This window comes from Bos indicus x Bos taurus, chromosome 8 (assembly GCF_003369695.1).
Source record: "Bos indicus x Bos taurus breed Angus x Brahman F1 hybrid chromosome 8, Bos_hybrid_MaternalHap_v2.0, whole genome shotgun sequence".
Classification (NCBI taxonomy): Eukaryota; Metazoa; Chordata; class Mammalia; order Artiodactyla; family Bovidae; genus Bos; species Bos indicus x Bos taurus.
The window spans coordinates 82,612,345-82,626,393 of record NC_040083.1 but is presented as its reverse complement, the minus strand read 5'-3'; the positions used below and the strand labels follow the sequence as shown (position 1 = coordinate 82,626,393).

General features: G+C 37.8%; 1 protein-coding gene across 3 annotated transcripts in view; it reads right to left on the bottom strand.

Moving 5' to 3' along the window:
- Positions 1-14,049, bottom strand: part of ERCC6L2 (ERCC excision repair 6 like 2) — a 150,070-nt gene that overhangs the window by 48,584 nt on the left and 87,437 nt on the right. For all 3 annotated transcript variants that reach the window (XM_027550233.1, XM_027550232.1, XM_027550234.1), the window contains 2 exons: positions 13,781-13,880; positions 3,503-3,655 (listed from right to left, as the gene is read on the bottom strand). In XM_027550233.1, the coding sequence (XP_027406034.1) occupies positions 3,503-3,655; positions 13,781-13,880 (253 nt within the window). The remainder of the gene's footprint in view (positions 1-3,502; positions 3,656-13,780; positions 13,881-14,049) is intronic.

The following is a 14,049-nucleotide window of genomic DNA, read 5'->3' as shown; positions in this document are numbered from 1 at the left end:
CTTCTTTTACTTTATGAAAAATGCTTCCCTTATATAGGGCTTGGACCAATAATATTTTAAAACATAATTTGGCCAAAAGCACAACATGAATCTACTAAATTCTGACTGATAAGAAATGAGCAATTTTAATTCAAAATTTAGTTTAATAATTGAATGCCAATGATGTTCCTAGCGAGAAGTTAAGCATATTCTGCCATAAACAAAATATAAGATTATGGAGGGTCCTGTCATTAATAAACAATCTTGGAGGAAAAACAACATATATTGAGGACAACCAGAGAATAAGAGAACTTTCTGTCTAATAACCTGTCAAATGCAATGTCTTACATAACACTTTTTAAACAGAGGAACAGTGGCTATTCTGACTAAAAACAGAGAACAAAACAATTTGATATATGGCAGAAAACAGGAAGGCTGAGCACAAAGAATTGATGTTTTATAACTGTAGTGCTGGAAAAGACTCTTGAGAGTTCCCTGGACAGCAAGGAGATCCAATCAGTCAAAGCTAAAGGAAATCAACCCTGAACATTCATTGGAAGGACTGATGCTGAAGCTGAATCTCCAATACTCTGTCCATCTGACATGAAGAGCCAACTCACTGGAAAAGACCCTGCTGCGGGGAAAGACTGAGGGCAAGAGGAGAAGGGGACGGCAGAGGATGAGATGGCACGACCAACTCAATGGACATGATATGAGCAAATTCCAGGAGATAGTGAAGGATAGTAAAAGATAAACGAAGGCTAGTAAAAGATGATGCTGTGAAAGTGCTGCACTCAATATGTCAGCAAATTTGGAAAACTCAGCAGTGGCCACAGTATGGAAGAGGTCAGTTTTCATTCCAATCCCAAAGGAAGGCAATGCCAAAGAATGCTCAAACTACCACATAACTGCACTCATCTCACATGCTAGCAAAGTAATGCTCAAAATTCTCCAAGCCAGGCTTCAACAGTATATGAACTGTGAACTTCCAGATATTCAAGCTGGTTTTAGAAAAGGCAGAGGAACCAGAGATCAAATTGCGAAAATCCAATGGATCATCAGAAAAGCAAGAAAGTACCAGAAAAACATCTACTTCTGTTTTATTGACAATGCCAAAGTCTTTGCCTGTGTGGATCACAATAAACTGTGGAAAATTCTGAAAGAGATGGGAATACCAGACCACCTGACCTGCCTCTTGAGAAATCTGTATGCAGGTCAAGAAGCAACAGTTAGAACTGGACATGGAACAATGGACTGGTTCCAAATTGGGAAAGGAGTATGACAAAGCTGTATTTTGTCACCTTGTTTATTTAATTTATAGGCAGAGTACATCATGAGAAATGCTGGGCTGGAAGAAGCACAAGCTGGAACCAAGATCGCCAGGAGAATAACCTGGCAATATCAATATCCTCAATAATGAGTATTAATAACCTCAGATATGCAGATGACATCACCATTATAGCAGAAAGTGAAGAAGAACTAAAGAGCCTCTTGATGAAAGTGAAAGAGGAGAGTGAAACAGTTGGCTTAAAACTCAACATTCAGAAAACCAAGATCATGGCATCTAGTCCCATCATTTCATGGCAAACAGATGGGGAAACAGTGGAAACAGCGAGAGCCTTTATTTTGGGAGGCTCCAAAATCACTGTAGATGGTGACTACAGCCATGAAATTAAAAGATGCTTGCTCCTTGGAAGAAAACTTATGACCAACCTAGACAGCATATTAAAAAGCAGAGACATTATTTTGCCAACAAAGGTCCGTCTAGTCAAGGCTATGGTTTTTCCAGTAGTCATGTATGGATGTGAGAGTTGGACTATAAAGAAAGCTGAGCGCCGAAGAATTGATGCTTTTGAACTGTGGTGTTGGAGAAGACTCTTGAGAGTCCCTTGGACAGCAAAGAGATCCAACCAGTCTATCCTAAAGGAAATTAGTTGTGAATATTCATTGGAAGGACTGATGCTGAAGCTGAAACTCTAATACTTTGGTCACCTAATATGAAGAACTGACTCATTGGAAAAGATCCTGATGCTGGGAAAGACTGAAGGCGGGAGGAGAAAGGGATGACAGAGGATGAGATGGTTGGATGGCATCACTGACTCAATGGGCATGAGTCTGAGTAAACTCTGTGAGTTGGTGATAGACAGGGAGGCCTGGACATGCTGAAGTCCATGGGGTCGCAAAGAGTCAGACATGACTGAGTGAGTAAACTGAACTGAATGAAGGACAGAGAAGCCTGTGATGCTGCAGTCCATGGAGTTGCAGAGCCAGGCAGGACTTAGCAACTGAACAACAGAAAACAGGAAAAGTAATATAATACTAATATATTTTACAGATAATGATCCCAAATTAGAAACCTGAATATACATTAGTATGTTGCGCAGTACTCTGTGATGGAGGTACGATCTGAGGGGGGCCTGAAGGACAGAAAAGGTTAATGATTAGAGAAGAGGAATGGGAAAATACAAGTCCATGAAAGAACCAGCATATAAAAAACAAGAAAAAGGGGAACCTTAAATGAGCCACTCAATTCAGAGTCGAATAATTACTATAAAATAAAACTCAGCAGTATACATCAGACATTGTATAACAGCTGTAATATTCACGACATACAAATAATATATATCTTCTTCTCCTCCATCCATTGGTGATCACATATGAACCACTACTGAACTTACTTAACATATGCTTACCAATGTTACATGTACATTATATAAATGTTCTCTTCCATATCCCATAAACATGGTCTAAATTCTTTAAGGACAGAGACTAATTGCTCCTTGAACAGTTTTTATGGTACTATTAAATAAATGAAGTACATTAAGGTTTTACTACAAAGTCCTGGAAGTTAAGGGAAATATCCTTAAGTTTTTCAAGACTCAGTTTCCTCAGCTTTATGATGAAGGGATTGAAAAAAAAGGACAGTCCAAGATTGCATGATACTCATATCAATGTTAACTAAAAAATAGGCTAATATTCTTAGTATTCTAGTATATTAAAGAATTTAAAAGTTTTTTTTAAAGGATATAAATATCCTGTTAAGAATAAGAAACATCTGTATCCTGAGGATGAACACAACTGGGAGAGTTTGAAATACTGGTGTGTAATTTTTATTGGGAACAGAAAAAGAAAGTCCCCACAAGACATGAGAGTGCATCTCAGGGAGTATTTGGTAACTTTTAATCAAAACACATTTTATATTTTTGTTTACTTAGGAAAGTCTATTTTTTTAGTTCCTGACTTCAACAGCTGTTTTCCAAATGATAAATTTCTCTTTACCAGTCTGAAAATGGCCTTGGAAGGTCACACTATCTTGTATATGTATCTGAATTTAACTATGCATGGGGAAAATCTTAGATTACAGGTATAATAATTCATTTCAAATTTCTCTAAAAGTAGAAATTCTAAATATAGTACTTATTTATGAAGAAAACCAAAAATTTCTCTGAAAAGGTACCAGCAATTTTCTTGAGGTAGAAAACCATACTGAAAATACTGAAAAGATCAAAGAAAAATTTCACACCTCCAGGATGTCCCTTGTAAGACAAGACCCTTGGGATCTCAGTTTGAAGAGATTATAGACTCCAAAAAGTTCTCCTTGATGCTCTTTTGATCCTTGAACTGCTTCAAAATATCGCTTGGCATTTTCACTTCCAACCACCACACAGTGAAGTTGCTGTAACAGAAAAAACACAAGATATTTTTGAAGTGTTTGCTCCAACAATATGTCAGAATTTCCTGGCATTCCCTGTATATACACAGCTTTAGCTCGAGCAGGCAGAATCTCCGTAGGGAGGAAATTTTATTTTAATTTCCCTGGCAGATGTTGCCATTATGGTGAAATAATCTGTCCAGTCTTATTAAAGAACAAAATCTTACATTTCCTATTTTATCTGTTTTCTAACAACTGACTCAAGATCATATCTCTCTATGGCCTAGCCACCTGATGTAAAATGTAAAAGGCACACATTTGAAAACACTTTTCTCCTTTCTAGACTCTTAGTTCAATGGAAAGTACTAAAACTGGAAGAAATAGTCCTTACATCACCAAAGTTAAATTATAATCTAAAGTAGTTATACAATAACCACATTGGTATCAAACTAATTGTGGCCATGGTTACACTGTCAACTAACAGCAAAAATCCAACCACTGTTTAGACACATTGCATCCCTGAAACAATTGTGAATTCAGCAAGAACACTGACATGGAACCCTTAAGGACATATACCACTTTAGTATCAACTTAATGTGTCTCCTGATTAGATATTTTACTGTATATTAACTAAATACACTTTGATTAATCCCATGTACACTCAAACATTTCTTAAAAGAAACAAAGAGTGAAAAATAACCTCAATCTATTGCTGATGGAAGGATTAGTAAGAAGTGATACTTTGTGATTTTCACCAGGCTGATTTGTACTATCAGTTCAGTTCAGTTCAGTTGCTCAGTAAGAAGTGATACTTTGTGATTTTCACCAGGCTGATTTGTACTATCAGTTCAGTTCAGTTCAGTCGCTCAGTCGTGTCCAACTCTTTGTGACCCCATGAACCGCAGCATACCAGGCACTATAATTCATTGTTATAGGGGCTTCCTTGGTGACTCAGGGTGAAGAATTCACCTGCCAAGGCAGGAAATGCGGGTTTGATCCCTGAATTAGAAAGTTCCCCTGGAGATGGAAATAGCAACCCAACTCCAGTATTCTTGGTATTCCCTGGTGGCTCAGACAGTAAAGAATCTGCCTGCAATGTAAGAGACCTGGGTTTGATCCTTGGGTTGGGAAGATCCCCTGGAGAAGGGAATAACTACCCATTCCAGCATCCTTGGAGCTTCCCCAGTGGCTGAGTGGTAAAGAATTCACCTGCCAATGCAGGAAATGCAGGAGACTCAGGTTTTGATCCCTGGGTTGGGAAGATCCCCTGGAGGAGGAAATGGCAACTGACTTCAGTACTCTTGCCTGGAGAATTCCATGGACAGAGGAGCCTGGCCAGCTACAGTTTATGGAGTCACAAAGAGTTGGATATAACTTAGCAACTGAACAACAACAACCAGTACTCTTGCCTGAGAAATCCCGTGCACAGAGGAGCCCGGTGGGCTAGAGCCCAGTGGGTCGTAAAAGAGTCAGAGACTGAACGACAACAGGAAAAATTGCTTTAGGTGACTAAAATTATTCTTACTAACAACAGCTTCTATTTATTGGATATATGTGTAGCATGTTTATATTCTCATTTAATTCCTACAATCCTATATTATCTTCTCCCTTCTAGAAATAAAAGAACTTAAATTTAGAGAAATTAAGTGTCTTTCTCACAGCTGCCCCCCTAGGAAGCATCATTTGTAGAATTTATTCCTGAGTTTGGCTGAACACAAAATTTATACTTGTATCAATTTCTCATTGCCAGATGTCCCTCTTAAAACAAGACCCTTGGGACCTAAATTTGAATAAGTTATGGATCAATACACTGATTTGATTAGTTTTATATGTGTCCCCAAAATACAGGTTATAGTCCTGGAAATACATAATCACAACAGCAACTGATTTACTTGACGGCCCAGTTACTGATGATTTTACGCTTGCTACTGACACTTCCTTAAACACGGTATTCCTTAAACACTTCCTTAAAGTCTATATTGTCAGACTGTTGTACTAAATATAATCACCAAAGTAATTTGTAAGCATTCATCTGAATCTTTGTCTCCTACCAAAGCTTCATCACAAAAAAGACACATTATTTTGTACTTAAAATTTAAGTTTTCCAAAGTGGCCCAAGTAAAACTGAAGGCCAGATGCATCCATCTCTAGGGTAACTATAAAAAAACCATTGTTACAAATCAAGAGGCTAAGGGGGAAAATATCAGTATTTGGAAAATGTAGTTTCTAGCTTAAGAAAAAACCCATGCAAGGCTACGAAATGCTTAGATTTCCTCACAATATACAAGATATGCAAGAAGTAAAAAAGGAATAGTCACCGTGTTAAGAGTACATGACCCCATCCTCCATCTTCAAGGCCAGTAATGAGGCATCTTCACATCATTCTCTCTAACTCTCTGCTTCTGTGGTTATGTTGCCTTCTTCTTTCCTTTTTCTGACCCTACTGCTACCGCCTCCCTTTACAAGGACCCTTGTGATTACACTGGGCTCACCCACATAATCCAGGTGTGTTCAGGGAATTAGGATGCAGGTATATGTGGAGGACTATATGGTTTTTCCTGTGGTCATGTATGGATGTGAGAGTTGGACTGTGAAGAAGGCTGAGCGCCGAAGAATTGATGCTTTTGAACTGTAGTGTTGGAGAAGACTCTTGAGAATCCCTTGGACTGCAAGAGATCCAACCAGTCCATTCTGAAGGAGATCAGCCCTGGGATTTCTTTGGAAGGAATGGTGCTAAAGCTGAAACTCTAGTCCTTTGGCCACCTCATGCAAAGAGTTGACTCATTGGAAAAGTCTCTGATGCTGGGAGGGATTGGGGGCAAGAGGAGAAGGGGACGACAGAGGATGAGATGGCTGGATGGCATCACTGACTCGATGGACGTGAGTCTGAGTGAACTCCGGGAGCTGGTGATGGACAGGGAGGCCTGGCGTGCTGCGATTCATGGGGTTGCAAAGAGTCGGACACTACTGACCGACTGATCTGATCTGATCTGATCTGATTACTCAGCCCACCACAGTAAGGAGGTGCAATAAGCATCATGAGAGCTTGCCAAAATGAGACAGAAGGCCCCTTGAAGGGGTTCTCACTGGTCAAAAAATGAGTTTGAACATTAAAAACAATTCATGATATTCAGTGTGTTCCTAAAATTTGTTACTAAAATACTAGCCCATGAGTCCACACAGATTAAATCAATGGAAGAGAAAGGAAAGCTCTCTTTTTGGTAAAATGCCAACAAATATAAAAGAAGTAATAATGGAAACAGAAAAATCACCATCTGACAAACCATCACAGTGGTAGCTGATTCAGGTAGGAATCATCAATGAACACTAAAGCTGATGAGGAACAGGGTACAGTTGTCCCTCATCCCTTGGTATGGTTCCAGGACCCCCATGTATATCAGAAACCATGCATGCTCAAGCTGCTTTTATGAAATGGCATAGTATCTGCATATAAGCTAAGCATTACCTTCCTATATGCTTTAAATCATCTCTAGATTACTTATAACACCTAATACAATGTAAACTCTGTGTGCTGTGCTGTGCCGAGTTGCTCAGTGGTGTATGATTCTTTGCAACCCCATGGACTGTAGCCTGCCAGGCTCCTCTGTCCATGGGGATTCTCCAGGCAAGAATACTGGAGTGGGTTGCCATGCCCTCCTTCTGCGATCTTCCCAACCCAGGGATCGAACTCAGGTCTCCCACACTGCAGGTGGTTTCTTTACCATCTGAGCCACCAGGGAAGCCCAAGAATACTAGAGTGGGTAGCCCATCCGTTCTCCAGGGGATTTTCCTGATCCAGGAATCAAACCGGGGTCTGCTACATTGCAGGCAGATTCTTTACCAGCTGAGCTACTAGGGAAGCCCAAACTCTGTATAAATACATGTAAATACAATGGACAGGGAAGCTTGGTGCAGTCCATGGGGTCGCAAAGAGTCAGACACAACTGAGTGACTAAACTGAACTGAACATAAATGGTATACAAATAGCTAGCACAGAGAAAATTCAAGTGTCACTTTAATCCACAGTTGTTTGAATCTGTGAAAGAAGAACCATGGAAACAGAGGGCTGACTGTATTGGCATGGTCTCCGATGATCTTCTCATAATATACATATATCAACTTACAAATGAAAAAAGTGGTAACTCTGCAGTGGAGAAAGCTGGTAGACACAAACTTGACAGGTGATCAAGATTAATATCACTGGCGCGTCAGGTCCTCTAGGCACTAGGAGCCTTCTGACAATGCGATCAGAAGAGCACAGCATTCTTTCTGTGCCATTCTTGTGAAAGCTGCTTGAGTTAGGACATGAGGAAACATCAAATGGACACGCTGAGAGAAAGTATACACAAGGAAAGGCTTTACTTTTTAAAACTGTCAAGGTCATGAAAGACCAGGAAAGCCTGCACAACTTAAGGCTGAAGAAAACTTAGGAGACACAAAAAGAAATGTAATTATGATCCTGGATTGGAATTTGAGCCAGAAGGAGAAAGGAGACGTTGCCAGGAAAGCTGATGAAATCTGCATGGGTTCTATGAATTATAAGGTAATGCTGTAAGTGTTAGTTTCTTGATTTGGATACCTACATTTTTGAGAAGAGAGTAGGGGATGAAGGAGAAGCAAGCTGCAGAAAAATATGTAAAACTGAGTGTTTATAATGCATAAAGCTATTTTTATATGTACATTTAAACAGAAATACAGAGAATGTAGAGGTGATAAGTTTATAACTTTCAAATAGTTCAGAAAAAGAATAAAGATCATGGCTGAGTGAGAGAACAACTGGAGAAGTTAGGTGAAGTTAATTTGGAGTTCTCTGTGCTGTTCTTGCAACTCTTTTGTAAATACATATTTACTGCTAAATAAATTATATATACGTGAAAGATGAATTTCTGATGTCAAACTAGATTATATGCAGTGCTCCAAACCAGAAGGAGCACAGTCACTGTATCATTGTATAAGTGTTTTTAAGTATAAAATACCTGAAGACTTTTATCATAAACAAATGTAAACAAAAACATCAAAGGGCAAGTCTCCCTGAATGATACAGATTATCCCTTATCAATCTAACCATACTGTAATATTTAGGTTTATCCTTCATAGAGATTTTTCAATGCAGTTAGAGCTGTTTTTAGATACACAAATTTTTATGTATATTTATGTAAATTTTATATACATAAATATACATAAATAGTTTTATAAACGAACACAATTGGTATACATGTTCTGCAAGTTACTTTTTTTGCCCCACTTAAAATGTCTTAAAGATTGTGTCACATAGGTACATTTGCTCTATAATCTTTAAAAAAATTTTTTGCTGTTGCAAGGTATTCCATAATGTGGTATATCAGAATTTGTTATTCTGTTACTGTTGGACATTTAGGCTATTCTTTTTTTCCATTTTTCAAACAAATACTAACAATTCTGAACAGAAATCCTTGTCATTCTTCACTGTGCATATGTGAGAATATTTCTACAAGGTAAATAGGGAGAAAATGCATTTAAAAATGCTGTTAAATTAACTTCTAAAATAAGTGCTCGCTGTATTCCAAAAACACTAAATGAGTATCTCTTTAAAAGTATCTCCACCAATAATAAGCAACATTAATCTCCCCAGCTCCCTAAAAAATACCCCACGGAACAAAAAGTATTTTGTAGAACATGTAGAACGCAATCTTATTTTATTTTGTATTTCTCAATTATAAGTGTGGTTAAGCATCTTTTCGTATGCATTATGTGTACATTAGTATTTTTTCTTCACTAAAATGTCTAATCATAGTCTTTTTATTGATTTGTAGGAGTTCTTTATATATTATAGATGCTACTCCTTTGTTTATTATATTTATGGCAAATATTTCCTCCTGTCTGTCCTTTAATTTGGCTTGTACTTCCTTTGTCATACAGAAGTTTCATATAAAAATGCAGTCAAATTTACAACATTTGCCTTAGAGGCTGCATCAGTTTCCTAAGGCTGCTGTAACAAAGTACCATAAACCACATGGTATAAAACAATAGAAATTTATTCGCTCTCAGTTCTGGAGGCTAAGTCTAAAATCAAGATATTGGCAAGGCCATACTCTCTCTGAAAGTTCTAAGGGAAGGAGAATCCTTCCTTTCTTTTTCCTAGTTTCTGGTAGTTGCTGGCAATCCTACGCATTCCTTGGTTCACAGCTTCATCACGCCAGTCTTTGCCTCTATCATCACATGGCATCCTCCTTCTGTGTTTGTCTGCATCCAGATTTCCCTTTTGTATGAATATCAGTCATACCAGAATTAGGGCCCACCCTAATAGAGTATATTGGAGAAGGAAATGACAACCCACTCCAGTGTCCTTGCCCGGAGAATCCCAGGGATGGGGGAGCCTGGTGGGCTGCTGTCTATGGGGCTGCACAGTCGGACACGACTGAGGCGACTTAGCAGCAGCAGCTAATAGAGTATAACATCATTTAACTTGATTACATTAGCAAAGATCTTACTTCCAAGTAAGATCCCATTCACAGCTACCAGAGGTTATGGACTTCGCCATGTTTTTTATTTCACTTTTTTTGTGGTGGGGGAGGGGGGGCACAATTCAACTTCTAACAGAGGCTTTGTTAAAGATTTTTATGTTTATGTTCATGAGACATATTTGTCTATAATTTTCTTTGCCAATTTTGGTTTCAGTATTCTTCTATCTTTCTAAAGTAGGCTGGAATTGTTCCCTTCTCTGTTCTCAAGAGGAATATTAAATGTTTGGTATAATTCACCACTGAAGGAAAAGTTTCCACCACTGCGGAAAACTTTTGAATTAAAAATTCATTCACTTTCTCTGATAATACAGAGCTATAATTTCCCCTCATTTTAAGTTACTGCTCCTAGATAGCCAATATTGCTAATAACAATTAGATATCTACCTAATTCTAGTACTTTTATAATTTTTTTTTTCCTCTCCATAAAGTTTATCTCTGGGAATTTTAAGGATTTATCTTTTTATCCTTGGTATTTTACAACTATAAAAAGACAATCTAAGTGTGGATCTATTCTCATTTATCCTATTTAGCACTCAGTAGGCTCACATAATAATCTGTGGACTCTTATTTTCTACTACTTAAAAGTTTCATCCTTTATTTGGGGCTTCTTCCTTCTGTTAACTTCTTCAACTATAAGACTGACACTGGAAGTCCTAGATCTAACCTTCATTCCTCCTAACTGTTCTTACATGTACTCTGTCTCTGTCTTTTTGCTCTGTAATCTAGAAGAACTGTGTGGCTCATTCTTTTAGATGAAACTTTGCTCTTTGATATTCAGCCTATTGCTGGAGTTTTTCATTTCTGGATCTCTAATGGATATTTTTCCAGTAGTCTTTTCTTATTTCCAGGATCCTACAACCTCACTTACCTTTTGAATATTTATAGTTTTTTAAAAATCTTCTACTCTTTTCTATTACTTTTGTTTTCTCTGATGTTATTTTTTCAGTGCATATAATAGTTCCTAGAGGATTCCCAGATAGAACAGTGATAAAGAATCTGCCTGCCAATGCAGGAGATATCAGAGACATGGGTTTAGTCTCTGGGTCGGGAAGATCCACTGGAAGAAGAAATGACAGTCCACTCCAGAATGCTTGCCTGAAAAATTCCATGGAGAGAGGAGTCTGGCAGGCTACAATTCATGGGGTTGAAGAGAGTCAAACACAACTGAGCACACACGCACATGTTAGTTCCTATATCTCTTGTAACAAATTATCATAAACTTGATGGCTTAGAACAATAGAAATTTATTCTCTTACAGGAGGCTATAAGTCTGATATCAGTATCAATGGAATAAAATCAAGTTTTGCAGAGCCATGTTCTCTTCACAAGCTCTAGGGTAGGATCCATTCCTTGCCTCTTCTCACTTCTGGTGGCTGTCAGCATTCCTTGGTTTGTGACTACCTAGCTCTAATCTCTGCTCTGTGGCACTGCCTTCTCTTCTGTCTGTGTCAGATTTCCCTTTGCTTCTTATTTATAAATCACGACTTAGGGCCCACCTGAACAATCAAGGCTAATCTCCCCATCTCAAAAAATCCTTAATCACATCTGCAAAGATCCTTTTTTCCATATAAAGTCACATTTACAGGTTCCAGAGATTAGGACCTGGTATGTCTGAGGGACACTTTCATTGTGTTTATTTTCCAAAACTGTTCCATAGTAACTATTTGCGGTGGGGGGGGGCGGGGGGGGCGGGGGGCGTGTTTCATCTGACTTCAAATGTCTTACATGCTCATCTAGGCCAACTGCAATAATTATTTAAAGCAGGGAGCAGGTGGAAGGGTTTCCAGGCATTTATTATTTTGGACTTTCTTCTCTATTTCAGCAAAAATTTGGAGCTTTGCTTCTTTCCTTCCAGTATTTCTATGTTTTGTTCCTAGTAGAGAGCAAACATTTCCATTGGCTGTAGTTTGGTACAATGGGGGAAAGATCATGTTAGATTATTAATAATACCCCAAAGAGGGGGCATTATACTTAACCCAAGTCTCCTTTCTTTTTTAGTATCTATGACTCTAAGCTTGGAATATTCGTAAGTTGCACCTACCTTTTCCAGTAATCTTCTCATGACTGATTTCTTCCTTCAATCTGATCTCAGCTGCCCTTTGTCTTTCAGGGTTCCTTATCATTTCTAGCCCGCAGAGAGAACTCTTTTGCTTTCCAATATTTTTACAGGTTTTTTTTTAAACATCATTTTAGATTCCCCGCCCCCGCTCCAAGAGATCTGAGAACACTTGTGAGGCTAGAGTGTGTTTGTCATTTGCACCCTTGGTTCAAAATCCAATCAATCTTTTAAGTCACATTTACGCCATTTCTCACATGATGGCCATCTTATCTTTATTTGTGCTTACCAAGTTGTATGGCTGAATGTTCCCTAAGGTTTATTTTAATAAGCAATTAGATCATACAAACTTCTAACAACTTTAATTACTTTCATGTTCTGAAGACTTTTTATTACACATTATTATGTAACAGGCCAAACAGGCAAAAGGAAATAATGGGATTGAGAAAAGAGCCTTACTTGTGACAAGTCAAAGATAGTATTTTAAAGAGCTGATCCAAAGATGCAAAAAACAACATTCTACTTTTTCCCAAGATTACTTAAATATGTCCGAAAAGATAATTTTCAGGCACTGTGCTATACCAAAGAACAAAAAGATTAAAAGTTTCTTACAAAGCTAAATGCTTTAAGAAAAATAAAAATTTCTGTGTACAATTCTACTTTTAGAATTAAGAAAATAGCATAAATTTAAGGTTGGATCATTCTTAGGTTAACTACCACCACATGTAGCAGATGTTTGCTCTTAAACAGATTCCAACTAAATATATAGGGAGTAATTCAAATTTAACATTTATAATTAAACTTGAACCTCATTCCAGATCTTCTCAAGTGGGCAGTTATAGACTAAATAAACTTTGTTTAGAGGCATAAATGGAGCAGTAATTGATACCCTAAGGATAGCACAGAGTTAATGCAATTTTAGATGAATATTAAAAACACCAGCACAGTAGTTAACTGCACTTGAGGTCTATTCCTATGATTCCATATATTGGGGCATCCTGGGTCCTGGTTTCATTATATAAAACCTGAAACGTTTGTATTAGATATCTCTATGGTTCTCCTCTCTAGTCTTCTTCATGTTATGGCACGTACAGAAAATGGTAACATGTGAATGTCTATTCTGAGAAGAGGCTACTCAAGGATGGAACCTGGCTTAGGTAATCTTGCTGTCCAGAGAGCGCAGGCTGTCTGGGTACACTGATACCACATCTGTGGCATACACTTAGCTGTGACCTTGCTCCTCAAACTGTGGTCTGTAGACTAGCAGTGTTAGCACTTCCGGGAGCTTGTTTAAAATGCAGAATCTTGGGCTCTACCCAGTACTACTAAATGAGAATCAGTATTTTTAAAGATCCCAAGATGATTTTGTGTGTACAGTAAAGTATTGCTGTAAGAAAACTTCAGCTCTAAAATTCAATGAACCAAAGAATTAGTTTTTTAGAAGTGTATTCTAGAGTATATTTCATCATCTTATTAAATTCATTATTATAGCTAGAATGAAATAGAAATATATTTGTATACAAATTTATTATTAATTTCCTAAAACTGACATATATTAACTTTTAAATAGAAAAAGGGAAATACATTCACCTGCTTGTATACTTGTCGTAAGTACATGATCTCCTCCACGGTTCCCAAGGATATCAGCCTAAGCACTTTGACATCTCTGCACTGCCCGATCCTATATGCTCTGCAGAAAAATTAAAAACAAAAGGCGACCAAGATCAAGTGAAACAACTTCAAGTTCAGGAGGCAGCTTTATGGATATAAACATGAAACATTACTAAAATTTTAATTGAAAAAAAATCTTATGTTTAGGTATGTGCTATGCTTTGTGCTGAGTCGCTCAATCGTGTCCG